Genomic DNA, 18,748 nt, shown 5'->3' with positions numbered 1-18,748 from the left:
CTGTTCTAGATTCTCAGCAAATTCTACGTATTGTACTTTTAACATATAATATGGTTGTCTGTAATTAATTTTCAATGGCACAGATTTGCTCATGTTACTTGCAAAGTAGAGGTCTAGGGAAAATAAACTGGGGTAAAAATAAAATTGAGTATTTAAAGACACAAAATTGATAATATTTAGCTCCTGAAATTCACTTGCTTATAAAATGCTGTAATGAATATTGTAAAATTTAAAAAAAAAAAGACAAGGTGTCCCACATATGTACTTTCCTGCCCCAGAAGATAATTTTGACTTTTACCAAAATGTGATGCCCCAAGTTGTACACTGGGCAGGGGAACCTCATTGGTTACATGTGATGTGGTGGGAAAAGGAGGTAAACCACGCAGATCTAGGCCATAAGGAATGTCCTGAGTTGTCGCATCTGTGCAATGAAGGAAGAATTTATGTGCCGACTCCAGTCACTGGTTGAAGGATGATGTGGGAAAGGGAGAGCACCTATTCCCAGCACCTCTGGCCTGCTACCTGGTCTGCTACCCGGTGGGTAGAGTAGGCAGAGAGATGCAGTTCTGGGAGCCGGACGCCAGGCCACCACATAAGGGTAAAGGGATTTGACAGCGTTGACAGTGCCTGTGGTGGGGCCCTATGCCAGCTTTATGACCTGGTGAATAAGGCCTGTTTCTGGCAGGTCAGATCAGCTAATCCTGTTATCTCTGACCATCTGAAAGGGGCTCCAGGCCTTGGAGAAACCCCACTCCACTCCTTGTGATCCACATCCTGTTCACTTTCCTTCTCATGCCACTGTCACAAGGATCCACCTCAGATGCCATAGTCTCCGTTTCTTCCCATGGTTCCAGGAAACATAGGTATGGGTGACTGAACACACCCCTAACCCAGGGCTGACCGCCAGTGGGTTGCACCAGGGGCGCTGTTCTGGTTGTCTATGCCTGGCGACTGCTTCTAACAGGTAGGTATGCCTGCTGTGCAGGTTGTTAACTATTTTTAATATTGTCCCTGCCCTAAACCAGTGCACCTTAAGGTAAGTCACATAGCACACCACCCTTGCTGAATCTGAGGAGTATATATTTCTGAGCTTCCCCAGTGCAATTCACTTTGGGGAGAATGACTAGGGACCAATTCGAGAAGACACAGATGTCAGCAAGCACAAATTTCTGAACCCATTTTTGCAGGGCAGGCACTCTGTAAGGGGCTGTCCTTGGCTTCCCAACCCAGGAAGGCAGCTGTCAATACCTCCAAGGCGCAAGTGTTGACACCACTTTGTCCTAGAATGTCATTATAGTGATTGGTCTTCAGCCTCTGTTCACCTCTACAGGATGAGAGTTTTTACAGTCAAGCCTACTGCTGCATTTGAGAGTTGCTTCAAAGCCCCTGAGATTCTTCATTACAGAAGCACTTGCATTCAAAGAGCCAGACTGGAGGCCTCTCCTCTGTGACACAGGCAACTCCTTAGCAATCTATACAAAACTGTATAAAAACTCATTCTCAAAATCCCAACATTTCTATGTCTCCAAAGGAAAAAGCTGCCAACATCAGCCTTTAGAGGTAAGAAGCCACTGGGAATGCCTTCACCATATTCTGTACACATAGAGTATTATGGAGGCTAAGCCATGTCCTGGGGAGTAAATGATAAAAAACATCTCCGAGTCAGACGTGGAGTGATACACACATTTTTATAAGATCAAAGTTTAGAGACTCATGGTCTTTTAAAGCTGAAAAGGACTTCAGAATTGATTACAGAGCAATCTCCTCCCTATTTTGCAAAGACATTGAGTACAAAGTGATATAAGTGACTTAGGAACTTATTGGGTAATTAGTGGTAGTACCAGTTTACCTAGTGGCAGTGCCAGGATTCAAACACACTGTATCAGTCAGGGTGCAGCTAGGAAAACAGAGTCCATGCCAGGTAGTTCACTGGAAGAGATTAAAACGGGGAACTAGGAACAAAGGTGCTAGAAGAGCCAAAAGAGAAAACAAGGGGAGATGAGGAAAACCAGAGATTAGAAGTAACTATTATCCATGAAGCTGGAGGGACTGAGGGAGGAGGTTGTGACCAGAGCTGGGACTGCCAAGAAGAGGCTGAGACCACAGAGGGGATGTAGCTATTACCAGAGATGCTGCATGAAGTGGGTGAGGTTGGGGAGAAATACCTTGACTCTTCTCCTTCTCCCTCCCTTCAACCTCTCAACAGTGCTCTCATTGGCCAAACTTAACAGGAAGCCTGTTGGCAAAGGAGCCTGGGAAATGTAGTTTTTCAGAGTCAGGCTCCTATGAACAGAGCAAAGAAAGCTGGGGAACAGATAAATGCACTACGTTTTTAGATTCTTAGTCCCTTACTCTCAGCTTGCAATAAGTTAGGGAAGCTATCCTTTCCCCAATTTTCATGTGATGGAACTCTGGACAAGGAAACCTTGAGTCCCAGCAAGGGACTACAAAGGATTCAGTCCCCACGGGATGTTCCAGTGTAAGCTCCAAAGTTCCTCCTTTCTACAGGGATGGGAACTGTTTTTGTATTGCTGGCTCATTTTAGTTAGTTTTACTTTGTTAGTTAGTTACTTAGTTTAATTAGTTTTACTGCCTATTCCTATAGAACTCACTGAAACATCAAAGTATATAGAATCCAAATACCAATTTTCACTGCCATGAAAAGTCATTAAAGTTTCCTGATTTTGAAGATTCTAGCTATTGTGGCAAACATTTAGGAATTTATTTTATTAACTAAGACCACCAAAAAAGATATCACTTTTTTTTTTGTAAAAACATTTTTTTTGGTCAAAAGAATCACCAAGAAATGCCCAAAAAAGATACTGTACCTAAAATGTACACTTTTGAATAGATTTAAGAAATCAAATCTAATCTTGTTTTATATTTTAATATACTCTAGAATGGTAGGAGCTGTTACTTTTGCCCAACTATTCATCTTGTCCTGTGGTTATCCTACAGCTGGCCCCACATAAGCCCAGGCCAGGGGAAACTTCCTGTGGTTTACAGCCTCACCCCACAATCATCTGCTCTAACCCATTTGAGATCCTAATACCAACCAGCTCAGGATCCCCTCATTTTATACCCTGCAACCTATTTTGCTTTGTTCAAAACTCAGTGCCAGGTCAGGGACCCACCTGCTTCTCAGGTGTGTCCAACCCACATAGCTCTGTCACCACTCAGCTTCTCCTCCTGACTTTGGTTTCCCTGGATACACACCCCAGTCACCTGGCTGGGCTGCAGCTGAAACCTTGGGTCACTTACACAGGTTGTCCCAGACCCCCATCAGCATCTATATGGGCATTTGTCTACTTTCAAATACACTTAAAAAAAAATCTAAACAGCAACAATCTACATTAATTAATTTCTGCTTTTGTTTTAAATCCATACCTTTAAGGAGCTTTAATATTCATATTGTTTACATCCTCAAAAACTGCATAAACCAATAATACTCTGTTAAACAGAATTTGCTATCTGTATGGGTGTAGGTTTCAACCTTCTCCAACAGTGGGCTATTATACATAGAGTTTGAGATGTGCTTCACATCTTGCCATGCTTTATAAATCCCTTCTAATCATGCAAAACAGACCCACATGGCTATTAACTCCAGACAGAGATCACGGGGCACCTCTGTAAGGCATGTCAACTAAAGTTTACAGCGGGTCAGGGAAATGATTCCTGGGAGTGAATTTCTGCTTTGAAAACCACTTATGTGAAAACAGAAACACCTCTATCTCCCTCATACGTACCCCCTTTGGGTGGTTTTATGCTCATAAAGTAAGAGAAAAGTATTTACTAAGGTGATCTGAACTAAAATAGTGGTTTCCTTAGCAACATTCAGATCGTTCATGTAAATATGTGTTACTTAAAAAAAAAATAACATGTCTATATTCTCACTGATTTTGCTAGCATCAATGTGGTCCCAGCTCTGGTTCATTTAATAACTCATTTAGTTATAGAATCAGTATTTGCTTCAAAGGCTACCTTCTTTCTAACAAGGCAGACATGAGAAGCCCGAGGGCCCTCCCTGCCCCTCCAAGAAGCTTAGGCTCCCTCCTCCTGCCCCATCTGCTTAACTGTGAAAAGAACTGCTGGTTTCCAGCGAACAGAGGAATTCAAATCCTCATCAGCCTCGACTTGAGGAGTAGTTTCCGGAATCACTAAATCTTACAACATCTGGAACAAATCAGGTTCACTCACTGTAACAACTGGATTAAAGACAAAGAGTACTTTGGGGGGCAGAGGAATTCCCCAAATTTGCGGGCTGCCCAGAGGTCTGATGTCATGACGGGGATGGTGTGCAGCGATGGATGACCTGATCAGCAGCGGCCCAGTGCCACCCTGCACCACACACACCGCCCGTTAAACTCGGCCACAATGCATTTAAAACGCAAGAAGCGAACCTGCATTTCATGACGCTGGCAGGCCAGACAACTCAAGAGAGCCCAAGTCGGCAGGGCCACCGTGGTCCCTCCACAATAACTCTATCATGGCCATCATTTTTCCCTGTTTCTAGCTCAAGAACCAAATGGGGGATGTAAATGGTCACAGACAATAAAGTGTATTGAAATTACAAGCCTCCCTGATTTGGAACCTTCTTTCTGTGAGGTGAGCAGTCATAGGAGCCAGAGGAAAGTGGCTCTTCCCACCTGGGTCCCCAAAGGTAGAAACAAGAATAGACACTCCAGATGCAGCACTTCAAACAACCACATATGTGCCCAATTGTGCACAAAGTGGCTGCCACGTTCACCATGATGCCCAGTTTCTCTGCTTTGGGCCTGAGGCGTTGGTTTTCTTGAGCTCATCAAAGCTGTGATAGACAGTTACCCGTGTCTTTAACAAACCCAAACAAGGAATGAATGTTTACTTCATCACCAGCGATCACAGACGCTGGGAGCTACAGGGTCAGGGAAACACTTCCTCCAGCGGCTTCTAAGTTTGATCCCACGTTAAAAAAAGAGAAAAATGTATAATAATATGACACCAGCCTTATAATAAAGTCTCAGTTCTGGATATTATAATAAAAATCTTTTGTCTATTCCGGTAAGCAGAGCAAAATGTTTGTCTCTCCAACATGTATCTTTTCCCCAAATCAGGGAAAACTTCTAGAACAGGGTTTTTTAACCTGTTTTTGTCACCAGATACTCTTGGCAGTCTAGTGAAGTGAATGGACCCCTTTTCAAAATGTTTTTAAATGCATAAAATGAAAAATAGAGTTATAAAGAAACCAGCTATACAAAAATACAGTGATAACTATGTTTAAAAATATGTGGTTTATGAATATGGGTTTTTAAAATAACACTGAATAATAAGGTTCGGCGGTAGATCACATAGCTACCTAACTTTGAAGTAGAGATGAATGTGAATGATATTTTGAAATACGTGCAACATTGTAACTTGATGTGAAAATATCAGTGATTTCTATGTGTGACAGTCACAGGTCCTGCTAATGTTACTCTGTTTTGCCGTCTACATCGGCAATTGACTACGATGCTAAATTTTACTTTGAAGTTAGTGAAAATAAAGCTGTGATTGTTTTCCTATCTAAATTCACAGACCCCATGAATTCAAAGTGCAGACCACCAAAAGGATATGAACCCATATCCTCAGGTTAGGAACCTGTGTCCTATGGCAGGTGAGAGCGACGGACTAACTCAGTGCTGATGAGTCACCAATGACGATGAGAGGCCAGGTGAAGGGAGGGATGGACAGCATGCTTAGCCTCCGACACCAGGAGGAAAAGGAAGACGTGCATTTCTGAAAGGTGTAGAATAAGAGATTTGTAACTGCTGTTGGTTTCCTTCATCTCAATCCTACTCTTCCAGGTCTAACCATGAACCATCTTTAAAATCGACGAACCTGGGGAAGCTGGAGAGAGGTGCGTAAATGAGAATTTTCTCCTTCTTGGCTCAGGAGGTTAAATGAATTGTGTTCTCCCACACAAAGAACAATTTTCTTCCAGAAAAAAAATATGAAAACTTGGGATTTCCCTGGTGGCGCAGCGGTTAAGAATCCGCCTGCCAATGCAGGGGACGCGGGTTTGATCCCTGGTCTGGGAAGATCCCACATGCCGTGGAGCAACTAAGCTCCTGTGCCACAACTACTGAAGCCCACGTGCCTAGAGCCCGTGCTCCTCAACAAGAGAAGCCACTGCAATGAGAAGCCTGCACACCGCAACGAAGAGTAGCCCCCGCTCGCCTCAACTAGAGAAAGCCCACGTGCAGCAATGAAGACCCAACGCAGCCATAAATAAATAAATTAATAAATAAATTTTAAAATATATGAAAACTTTAAAAATGTGTCTTTTTTTTCCCTTGAAGAAACACAACTGTGGGCTGAAACAATGGCATTCACCTCTTGTTCAAATCTCATTATCACAGTAAACATTCTCAAAAAAGAGCCAGAGCTCCTGGCAAGGAAGGCTGCTCACTTCACCTGAGCAGCATGTGACTTTTATGCCCTGAGGCCTGTATCTGCCCTCGGCTCCCACATGGAGGACATTTTGCAGTGAAAGCTGTATCTCACAGGGGGCCCCTCTCCTTTTATCCCTGCGTCTGGATAGTCCTCTTTAAAAACAAAGTCCTGGGGAAGAAGCAACCAGAAGTAATCCTAAAAGACACAAAGTCCCACTCACCCCCTGAAGGGACCTCCTACTCATCACTCCACAGTCCTGGTTTTTAAAAATCCAAAAACCCTCCAATTCCAAGAGGGCAGATAGAAGCCCACTGGCAACTGTTTTCCCCCACTTATATCTGATAAATACATTGAATTTGGTTTCCTTTTGAAACTCACGGTTCTGAAAAAGATTCAGACTTCCTGGCCAGGAGATCTGAGAAGGAACAGATGGTGAGGTGTGAGCTCTCCAGCATCTCAGGTGGGATTCCCTGGCAGCAAGGATTCGGGTGGTTGTGAGGGATGCCACGGGAAGCAGGACTGGAGTGGGGAAGAGTCTGAGCAAGTAAGACCAAGGTGGTCTTGGGTAGAGTCTAGCCTTGGCCTGATTCACAGGGGGCTCTGGAGCACAAAACACAGCATAGAGTTACTGGCACTTGAGGCAAGAGGCTGGCTTTTTGTACCTTAAATCAGCAGTCATTGGAGAGGGCTGCCCAGGATGGGTGTAACCTCTCAGGCAAGGCGACTTCCATGAGGCAAGATAAGAGGAAGGGCAGCTGTGAGCCTTGGCAGGGGACACTTAATGGCAGCTGGGAATGGGGCACCTGTACCATAAAACTATCTGGGCGTGGCACCAACAGCCTCCACCCAGCCTCATCATTTTTGGATCAAGATCACCTGGAATGGAGTCAGGGAGGAAGGCTCATAAAATCTAGACATTCTTTACCTAGTACCTTCCCTCTCATGGCAATTGCAATGAGCTGTGATTTATGGGCAGCTCATGTTCTACCTAAGCCTGTCACCTTGGCCCTGGGGGGAGGAGCGGTGACCTCTGGGGAGAAAGCCAAAGTGGTCTTTGGTTTTCCACCTACCAAGAGAAGCAGGGCCACTTTCTGATTTGCCTGAGGTTATATCAGGTGGCTCTAAACAAATTTGGGAGAGATGCTAATAAGAGGGCATGTGCAAGAAAAATATGTGTGGGGGAAGATTTACTTCAGAAAACAAAACAACTGTGCATCTTTGGAATTTGGCTTTTCTTCCAGTAACTAAGTCGCCCCAGGATGGGTGAGTCTAGCGTTTGTGGCAAGAGACCAACACCACAGTCACACAGAATAAACTGCAAAAATCTTAGCAAAAAAAACAAACCAAAACAAAAAAAACCCAACAGCATGTGGCTCCCCGTTTGCTCTTGATCTGAGAGAAGTGAAGGATCCATTTGCTACATTCTTTTGGTAAATCCTTTTCTTAGGTTGAATGTCCAGTGAGAAGGAAAACGACAGCCATATCATTTTGGCACTGCTGGAAAGATGCTTATGCATAAAACCTCTGATGGTTGGCTCTATTTGGAAGCCAAGGAAAATATTAGCAAATAATATTTTCTTAGGTACACCTGTCAGGTAGATCCAGCCTTCCTGGGTGGCTGGGGAGGGAGCTGTGAGCATCGTCCCAGCCTCTTCTATGGTTGCCATGGTTACCCCTCAGCTCTGTCTTCAAGGCTCCTCTACAGATTCCCCATCCTCTTACCATCCAGATGGAAAATCTTGGTTAGTATCTGCTCAGCAGGGGGAGGGCTGTCCCTGAAACCCAATATTCATTGGGATGGATCTCTGCTGCTCATGTGTGGTGGGGCCTCACACCAAGGCTGGTCCACCCTTTAGGAAACTACAAATCAGATCCTCCTGGAGATAGGAAGGTATTCCCCAAAGTCATTCCAACTAGTTAGCAGCGCGTCAGAGTGGGAGCAAGAAACAGGCTATTTAAAGACAGAGGCCACAGGTCTAATGGCTAGAACACTGGACTTGGCCTCAGGAACCTCCCAGCAGGTTTTCTTTCCTGCCACTGCTAATGAGCTTTCTTTCTGACCTCAGAAAAGTGACTCAAATCCCTGCCTATCAGCTTCTTGTTCTGCACCTGAAATGCTATGCTATCCGTGAGAACCACCAACCATGAAGAAGCTTCAAGCTGGGCTTCTTTCCACCCCGCCTGAGTTACTGTGTAGGACAGTGGAGTCGCTGTCTGTGCTCCTCCTGGAGCTGGGCTGGAGCCAGGGCTGCAAAGCAGCACAGTTGCTTGGCCCAGCTCCACCCAGGTCCCTCCTGGGATGATGGAGCGGGCAGAGGCCCGATCCTCTCTGCCTGGGATGTGCCGTGGACACTTCCCTCACCTGCCATTGCTGTTATCCTCAGGAAAACAGGAACAAAGCTCCCAGCCCTGTACCTGGCTCATGGGTTTTCGCTACAGCCAAATGCCCTTCAGCAGGAGGGTGATACACAGTGCCGCTCGGGAGAGAAGGGGAAACGGAGTAAGTTGCAGACACATACAAGAGGAAATCAAGTTACCACACTAATGGAGAATGTTAGGGGTTTGGAAATGCGGAAAGAAAGCATTCCCCGCAAGTTAGTGGAAAGAAGCCTCGGTGTCAAAAGGTAGTATGACACTGCTGCTGGAAATTCCAGAATGAATTCATCAACTGAGATTCTTTGAGAAAGTGGGTGTAGAAGACGTCGTCCACGCCCTTGCCACCCTCCTCAGACTATTTCAAATGATCTTGCTGACTTCCAGCTGCCAGTGTCTGAATCTCTGTAGCTGAGGACCTTTCTTCAGAACCAGACCCGGCTGCTGTTCGTCACAGGCTGGAAGGGCACACCCAAACCCAGAGTAGTACTCAACCAATGACTCTCCATAGCTGGTGTACAAGCACCCCAGCCCCTTCACCCCTCAGAGGCAATAATTTTAAGCTGTGTGCTTCCCACCGTTCCCTAGCGTTTCCCTGCAGGATGAAGATCCAGTATCCCCTACAGCAGCGGGGTATGATGGGCTGATTGGTAGCCTTTCTCTATTCACATCCTTTGTCTTATGACACACAGCTCCTCCCAGCGGTAAGCAAAGTTTATTTCCCCATCCCTTGAATCTGGCTGGCCCTGTGACTTTGCTTTGGCTAACAGAATGTGGCAAAAAGTGAAAACATACCAGTTCTATAATAGGTCTCATGAGGCCTTGTGCACTGTGTTCTAGATTTTGGACCCCCAAACAGAGACACCTAGCCAATATGAAGTTGGCTGCAGGTCCATGAGGGAGCCCAGGAGACCAGAAGACCCAAACAGATGAGCCACAGAATCTGGAGTTGAATAAATGGTGGGTTTTCCGAGGCATGAAGTTTGGGGTGATTTGTTACATAGCAATAACTAACTGATACACAGGTGTATGGTGCACCCTATAGGCAGGCTTCCATGTAAACTTCTTTACTCCTCTACCTTTGTTCCCTGCACTCTCAAATTTACTCTCTAATCCTTGTCTCAAGGTATGCTTTGGAGAGGACTGAAACTCAGACAGAGTGGGCCTCTTCCCTTGTGCTTCCAGGGAACTCCCTCATGTTCCCATGATTATAGTGATCACAGTGAATTATAATTACTGTTTTCATGTGTGTTTCCCCTTCTAGACCAAGAGCATCGTGTGCAGTAGTTTGTCCCTATTTGTTTTCACCAAGCCTGGTACATCCATGGCAAGTGCTCCATCGATATTTGCCATATAAATGAATACACCAGCAGTGTATCACTTCTTGTCAGTTGAGTAGAAGTATTCTGGAAAAGTACTGCACCCTTCAATACCTCTTCCAGTGTGTGAATGGCTCTTTGTTTGCCTTACTCTGTTGGTCACCTTCCCAGGGGGTTACATCTCACCCTCCGCCTAGGTAACTCCAACAGAAGGACCACCCACACACCCATTCATCCTTGATGTGGTCCTGAAATGTGGGGGAGACACCTACTGCCTCCCTAGGGAACCCCCATCAGAGCAAGGGAGAGAGGAGAGTGAGGATGAGGAATCCTACTCTCATTCAAAAGGTTCTATTCACTGGAGCATTTCACCTTTCTCTCAAGAACATACCTTTGAAAAAAACCATTCCTATTTCCAGAGATTCCAGAAACAGCCACTACAAAAGCTAGCTGCTCCTGATCAACAAACTTCTGCACTTTTTTGTCCCAGATTTTGGAAAGACAGTGGAGGAAAAAAAATAAATAATGAATCACATGGCTAATATTCTGGTAAGGGCAAAAGTTTTCCAAGATTCTGATCAGCTCCCACTCATCTTCCTTCATAAAATAATAATAATAATAGTGATGATATTACATTTGAGGAAACTGCTGACATGCCAGCCACAAGCTCACGGTCAAATCTGAGGCCCTCCAAGGAGAGAAAAATCCAGCCTACATGTATTAAGAATAGCCTGACTCGATGCTTGGACCACCATTTTGGCCCAGCAGGCCTGGTGTCTGTGGTCTCCAGCGAGAAAAGCTTTTGAACAGCGCCTCACATGTCAGACAGCACAGGGGAAGCATGACTGGGGATGGATGGGAGGCATCTTTGAGGATGGACTTTTTTACCCATTCACCTCCTTTCTGAATTGGGGCTTTTCACACAGAGGAAGACTTTTCCCCCAGCTCCCCAGCCTTGGTCCTTCTGGTCCAGAGCCAGCCTCAGCAACTGAGGCCAGTGTACTGGAAGAGAGCAGGATGCAGAATTGGACACTCCCAGCTTTAATCCCCACCCCCAGCCCCAACCACCATGAGCCCTTGAGCAAGTCACCTGCCTCCCTAAGCCTCTATGTCCTCCACACTAAAAAGAGTGTAATAATACTTACTTCTTAGTGTCACTGACCGGATTAAATGAAATAATGATGCTAGCTCTCATCTACTGAGTGCTTACTATATGCCAAGCTTTTGGAAGCATGTTTTAATTCGTTAAGTACTCAAAACAACTTTAATAATGTGTTGCTATTATTTCTCCCATTTTACAGAAGAGGAAACAGAGGCGCAGAGGTGTGAAGCAACTTGCCCAAAGCTGTGCAGTTGTGCAGACACTACAGTGGACTATAGTACCTAGAGTCCTAGTATAGGGTACCTAATACATGATGGGAACTCAATAAACAGGGGTCTCTTCCCCTTCGTAAAAGAAGACAACTTTACTTCTACGCTATACTATGCAGTTGATGATTTTGGTCACTGTACCATTTTTAGGAAGGTGAACAATTTGTTTCAAACTCTAAATGGCGCTCTGGGTATAGTGATCCTCCTCTTGAAGGCTGGTTTTTCATGGATGTAGCCACCCATCTCCCAGCCAAGCGTTTTGGTAAATGCACTTGGTCCCCCACCCACACCACAAAAATAGCCTTACTACGGCTACTACCAGAAGACCATTATATGTGGCCACTAGATGGTTCTTCCAACTTCATAAATATTCTTACTGTGCCTTTTTACCTCCCTTAAGAGTTCTTTCATTATTGAAGTTGGCTAGCCAGAAGGCACTGAAATTTCCACTGGTCTCCTATAGGATGCATCAAAGAAAAAATTTTTTTAACTTAACTGCCATAGTGTGTATTTCTCTTTTCTTTATCTTAATCACATGTGATATATTCTTAGGTACTGTGAGCAGTCAGACAGATGAAACAAAACATAGTCGCATCATTTTACGAATGGAATTTTCAGTCCTGTTTAAAGAAACTAAACAGCTTCATCCCTATCCCTGGACATTTTGGAAATGGTGTGTTCTGGAACGAGGCTCAAGACCATTAAAAACTGTAGACTTTTAATTGAAGAGTTGGTTGTTTTAAAAGACAATAGGCCTGTCAGAATTCATGCTCTCTGGAGAGAAAAATAAAAACATCCGTGAGTCCCAGTCACAGATAGCATTTCCTGGCTTGATCCCTGGCCACTCGAGGTGACCCAATCACTCCCAGATATCTTTCCCTCTGTTTTCTCAAGACAAAGGCTCCTCAGTCTATGGGTACTCTGGCTGCTTCCCACCACAACACCTTGTACTGTGCTGTCTACCCTGTTGTCAGAGGGACTTTTCTCTGTTACCCCTTGGCTTCAACCTTATAGTACAGTGGATGACAGCCAACAGGAGAGCTAGGCTCTAAAGACAGCACGAAAGGCAAAAATTCTGTCCAAATTGTCCTTTTGAAGCCCTTGGGGAGGCACCACGGTGGAGATCAACACAATATCTCTCGTAAGCCCAACCCTGCCCAAGGTGCTCCTGCACTGAGACCAAGGGCGGCCACTCCATGGACCTGAGCCAGGGATGCAGGAACTGAGATGCTAGAGAGAGTAACTGACTCAAAACTCAAGCTGGACCGTACTTTCACTCAGTGGAATACAGAACCCAATGACCCACAGCATCTAAATCTCAATCCCCACCCCCACTCCTCTCTCCCTACCCCTTCAGTGTGCCTACCCGCATTCTTATTAGGTTAAATCCATTCATGCTACAATCCTGCTATACCTCCACTGGCTTCAGGATGAAACCCAAACTCATAGGTGTGTCACAATACAGTGTTTCTCTCTCTCTCATCTCTTACTGTGTTCTCCTGGCCTGTGTTCAGTATTTTGGCCATAAACATCTTTGCCACAAGCATTTTTGCAGCAAATATTTTTGCCACATAACCAATTGACCATAAGGCAATTTTGCCATAAAAGATAAAAGAACTGGTTGATTTATATTACATAAATCTTAGCACTCATAACACTCTACACGGTGACAACGAGACAGGCAGTCTTAAAGCAGTGGATGAAAACAACTACATATGTCGACTTGATTGGAAACACGGTGATAAAACTTACTGGAAGTATGAAATAAGAGAGGGTAAAGCCAGACTGCATACTCTACTAGAAAATGATAACATATCAGTTTGCAAATCCTTCAGATATTTGAAGGTGGAGAGTTGAACCCACATTTCCCATGAACTTTGGAACATCAATCAATGAACATGTGACAAGATGCCAGGAACACACAACAGTGTAGAGGCTTTCACAACACAAAGCTCAGTTACAAATGTGCATCTCAGTATTTGGAAACTGATCCCTCTCTTAATGGAGGAAGAAATCTTAGCAAAAAAGAAAAAGTGCGACGCTGAATGGGAAAACGAATCACATTTTAAACGTATTCAAATATTTTATATTTTGCAATAAAGTCTTTTAATCTTCATTATTCATTTTTCATGTTTCATTATGTCCTGTTTAATGATGCTCTTTTATTTTTTATCTTTTACAGGAGAATTGCCTTATAGCCAATTAGTTACATGGTGAAAATGTTTGCAGCAAAAACTCTTGTGGCAAAGATTTTACAGCAGAGAAGCTCATGGCAAAAATACCTCCTGACCGACTCCTTCACTCCAGATGCCTGCAGATCTGCATGGGAATCCTGCCCTCCACGCCTCTGTGCCTCTGCTCACATTTTCCCTCTGCCCCGAATGTCTGGACGCATTGCCTTTAATTCCTCCTCTCGGAAGCTGTTCCAGGGCCCCATGATGACCCATCTACCTCTCTTCCAGCACTGACCAGGCACTGACAGCACCCAGCTGTCCTCTCCCACCACACTGGGCATCCTGGGAGAGAGGGGCCCACATTTCTTCCCTGCCTTGAACAATAAAGAAATGTACATCCCATCCCTGGCAGTAATGAATCAAGAAAGTTACATGATAACCAAAACAGCTCACTTCTGGTTCAAGCTACCAAGCCTTCCTTTGTCAACCAAGTTCAGACCTTGGCTTCCATGAGCAGTTTACTGACTGTGCCTTCTCTCTCTCTGTGCCTGGCTCTGTGCAAAGATCTGGGGAAATTCAAAGTAATTTAAACCCTGGGCTTGGTTTTGTATCTCTACTTAGCCAATTACCAGTTAATGTTTCTCTGATGGCTCCCTTGGGGACATTTATGGGCCCAGGAGTATAATGAAGGTTTGTTTAATGGGGCATCCAGCCAAAAGGCTATTTTGAGAGACCAAGGGGCCTCCTGGGAAATAACTCATCCTAGGGAGATGCTCAGAGCTTTGGTCCAAGGACGTTACTTTGGAGATTTGGAAAATCTCCTCCCGCAATCTCTAGGTCTCATGTCTGAGTTGTAGGAAGATGGAACTGCAAGAAAGGCTGAAATAGTCCTGAAAATTATAAGGCACCAGGAAAGCGACACAGAGACCCTGTTCTTTACATGGTAGAATAGATTGCATTATGGTTCCAATTTTCACCCCTCCCTAAATTTGCCTCCTTTGCTGTATGACTGCAGTTCTCCTCACTAAAAGGGCACAGAATAGTTCCCAGTCCCTTGACTTTGAGACTGGTTATATGACTTGCTGTGACCAGTAGAATAAGGCTGAAGTAAGAATGCACCAGCTCTGAACCTAGGCCTTGAGAGTTATCGCATGTTTCTGCTTGCCCTCTTGCACCGGTGCCATGCCATGAGAAGAATACACCTAGGCTAGGACACTGGTTCCAGCAGGACTGTGAAAGACACATGAAGCAGAGCTGAACTGGGTCACCTGGGCCTAGCTGAGATCCACCTACCCTCTGTTGAACCCCAGATGCATAAGCAAGTCAACCAAGATCCAGTTGAATCCAGCCTGGACCAGCCAACTCTCAGCTGACCTGCAGTTCCAGGAGAATAAATGATTGCTGGTTTAAGCCACTGAGTTTTGGCTAGTTTGTTATACAGCACGTTCTTGTGGTTCTAGCTAGCTGATACATACAGGAGTCTGGGCCCTGGACACCACACCAATTGTTCCCATATTATTGATTACTGGGCCCAGAGAACAGACCTGGCTCTGACCAACAGTCCTGAGAGGCCAGGGTAAGGCAGTGGAGGCAGCTTTAGGGATAAGGTGCCGTACTGACCATGAGCCTCGGGTTTTATATTTTAACATATGAAGAGCACAATGCAATACAGATGGATTTGACCGTCCACTAATGGGCTGCAAGAACATCAGGACTCTTCTAATATTTAACCTTAGAGCAAGTGAACATTTTCCCAACACATGAAGTTTTCTACAATCCAAAATAAGTTTCCACCATTTAGTCTGCCTCAAGATAAAACAAATCTACGTATTTTTGTTTCATGTTACTTTTCCCCTAAAACACTTTTTGGAAGACCTTTCTAAAACTAAAAGTCATGATCTGATAACTTATGAACCTTCTTTAGAATTGGTTTCTCTCATAATCCCAGGAGGTCCTTCTGACTAATGTTAAAACAATTCCAATACCCACTTATCAGTTTGAAATAATTTTCTAAGTTTGGCACAACATGTGCTACTTTAATCTACTACACTAAGTCCTAAGTAAAAGCAATGCTAATTAATATTTAAGAGGTTTGGAAGAGTATCTGTGTGTGTGCGGAGGGGCGGATGGAGGGCGGTTACGTCACCTTTCCCCAGATAAATGTAAACAAAAGAAAAAGAATCTTATGGGATACGGGGATATATGTACACGTCTAGCTGATTCACTTTGTTATACAGCAGAAACTAACACACTACTGTAAAGCAATTATACTCCAATAAAGATATTAAAAAAAAAAAAAGAATACTTACTATTACTTTCCTTTGATGAATAATAGGTTATTTATCAACAGAAGTAAAGGTGTCCTAGTGTAGTTTCTGGTTCGTGATGGGATATTTCTTTCATTCCACACAAACTTAACTCTCACAGTTAAGACACACAGTATGGCATTTTAGAGGATACCTATCAACACTGATGACTGTTTTTGAGAAATGGTAATAAACAGCATGGAGGCTAAAACAATCTCTCAGAAGGAACTGTCTCGAAAGGAACCCATTCTCTGAAATGTGGTTAAATGACTCAGGACCAGCACCTTCAAGAAGTCTGAAATAAAAGGTTGGCAGAGAGAAAACAGAAGCCCTTTACGGAAGGTTCACCTTCAGCTGAGGGTTCACGTTCTGTAGGAGGAAGCCCTGCTCCAGGAGACTGGTTGTCTGTCCCCTGGATCAGGACAGCCGCCCCTCTCCTCCACCTGCTCCTGCCGCAGAACCATTACTTGTTGTTAAAGCACAACGCTTTAAGTGTGGGGAAAAAAGGAAAAAGAACCTTTATAGTAGTTCCCGTATTCCTTTATATAATAATGAACTGAATCATAGGGGTTGTCCCAAACAGTTAAATATTGGCAATTTCACATGGCTCAACTTAATACAATAAGTAAACCTAAAATACACCCCTCAGGACTTCCCTGGTGGCTCAGTGGTTAAGAATCCTCCTGCCAATGCAGAGGACACGGGTTCAAGCCCTGGTCCGGGAAGATCCCACATGCCGCGGAGCAACTAGGCCCGTGAGCCACAGCTACTGAGCCAATGTGCCACAACTACTGAAGCCCACGTGCCTAGAGCCCATGCTCCGCAACAAGAGAAGCCACCGCAATGAGAAGCCTGCGCACCACAAGGAAGAGTAGCCCCCGCTCGCCGCAACTAGAGAAAGCCCGCACGCAGCAGCGAAGACCCAACGCAGCCGAAAATAAAATAAAATAAATAAATTTTTAAAAACATTACATTAAAAATAAAATACACCCCCCAACACAAACACACATCACCAATACTCAGGGAAATTAGAAATACAAAACTCTAATTGTGAGATATGTGAGACTGCAAACAAAACAAAAACCAAACTATCCCCCCAAATAATACCTGTTGTTAAAATTACAGTATAATATACATTTTCTTAAACTGCAACTTTTCATTTTAAATCCACCTCTATTTACCCTTCGGTGGGGAAATCTGCATATGCAGACTTTGGGCCTGAAGTCAGGACAAACAGCTTCCCAGAACAAAGTCAAGAAGGGGGCACTGACTCACCTGGAGAGTAACAGGTGACCCTGAAGCTGCAGGTCGGCGGCACAGTCCTCAGATTGGCAATTCCTTTCAAACACAGTCTGTGAGGGAGACACAAGAGGAAGAGCAAAACAGCGTTAGTGGCAAATGAGTAAATAACAGCCAACCACTTCCTTCCAAATCAGTGGGAATTCTTCCCGTGTGCCTGAGGCTCAGTGAGGCCAAACAATACCGAAACATCGGAGTTTGGAGCAGACAAAGGTTTACTGCAGGGCCCTGCAAGGAGTCAGCGTCTCATGCCTTAAAAACCCTGAACTCCCTGAAAGCTTTCAGCAAAGCCCTTTTACAGGAAAGGTGAGGGAGGGGCGGGGTTAATTGTTGGAAGCTTCTTGGTGTCAGATCCTTTGTTCTTGAGGTCGGGTCATGGTCAGGTCACGATGTGCCCGTAAACGTCCACCAAACAAATGTTAGTCTCTGTTCTGACAAGAAGGGGCAAGGTCCCAAGGCTCAACTTTTGCCCTCCGAGGTCCAGGCCTCGTTAAGGGGAGGGGTCCCTGCGCGGCCCGGTCACCCTGCCCGGGTCCTCCCGCCAGTGCCCAGCCCGGCTGAGGAGGCAGATCTCAGCTGGCGGCGCCCGCAGGGCCAGGTCCCCAGACCCCGCCCAGCCGTCACTGCTGAGGGAGCCAGGCGCCCAGAACCCAGCCGGCCCTCAGGCTCCTCAGGCCGCCCAACTGGGGGCCAGGTCCCGCGGACTGCGACCCAGGGTGACCGCCACCGCCATTCGGTCGCGGAGGTGGGCATGGGGCAGAGGTTCGCCGCTGCCTCAAGGCCGGGGCCCAGTGACAAGGGCTCTGGAGCCCTGCAGGACACAGCCCTCGGCCTGTCCCCGGGCCCCCAGCTCACCCGCCGGCGGAGGCCGAAGGGCCTGGAGGGCCCCGGGGAGAAGGCCGCGATCCCCCTGTCTCCACACTCTCCGCCGCGAGGCCCGCTGCCCTGCTGACCCTGCGGAGCGGGACCTCTCACCGCTGCACTCCTGGTCTCGCGCTGAGGGTCTCGCGGTAACGGCCGCGCGGCTGCCCCGCCCCTATTACAATTCCGGTAAACCCCCACCCCCCTGGAGCCAGGTCCCTCAGGGCGAGGGGTCCTCAGCAGTTAACAAGGAAACCCAAGTCAGGGGTGGCCTTGACCACAGCGGGCACCCCTTGTCTGATTCGTTTCTCAGGCTGCTCAAGTGCTTCTTCAAGTAGTTGTTTCAAGAAAGGTACACGGTAGGTAGGTATTCTTCCCATCTTTGAGATGATCTTTAAATGCTCTCAGATCGGAATGAATAGTAACCCACGTTACAGTCTGGTCATTTCCCTCTGCTGTCGTGGCGAGGCAGAAAATCCGTATTTGATATGGGTTCTGCCTGAAGGAGGGGTTCATACTATAATTTTTAATTCCAAAGGGGAAAGTCAAAGGCAATTAGGCTCTGAGGCCAAGGGCACCACAGCCAACTGAAGGGATCCTGTCTTCGGGGGGGCAGCCAGTAGCTATCAGGACG

At 45.6% G+C, this 18,748-nt stretch overlaps 1 protein-coding gene across 9 annotated transcripts in view; it reads right to left on the bottom strand.

Annotated features, from left to right (window-relative positions):
• The window catches only part of ITGA9 (integrin subunit alpha 9), a 352,771-nt gene that overhangs the window by 139,273 nt on the left and 194,750 nt on the right, over positions 1-18,748 (bottom strand). For all 9 annotated transcript variants that reach the window (XR_014250773.1, XM_082412752.1, XM_082412753.1 and 6 more), the window contains one exon: positions 17,230-17,306. Coding sequence is in view for 8 of the 9 variants with exons in the window: in XM_082412752.1 (XP_082268878.1) it covers positions 17,230-17,306 (77 nt within the window). In the remaining variant the exon portion in view is untranslated. The remainder of the gene's footprint in view (positions 1-17,229; positions 17,307-18,748) is intronic.

Source organism: Balaenoptera physalus, assembly GCF_965194825.1.
Source record: "Balaenoptera physalus genome assembly, chromosome: 11".
Classification (NCBI taxonomy): domain Eukaryota; kingdom Metazoa; phylum Chordata; class Mammalia; order Artiodactyla; family Balaenopteridae; genus Balaenoptera; species Balaenoptera physalus.
Note: the sequence above shows the minus strand (reverse complement) of the source record. Positions and strands in the feature narration are given on the sequence as shown.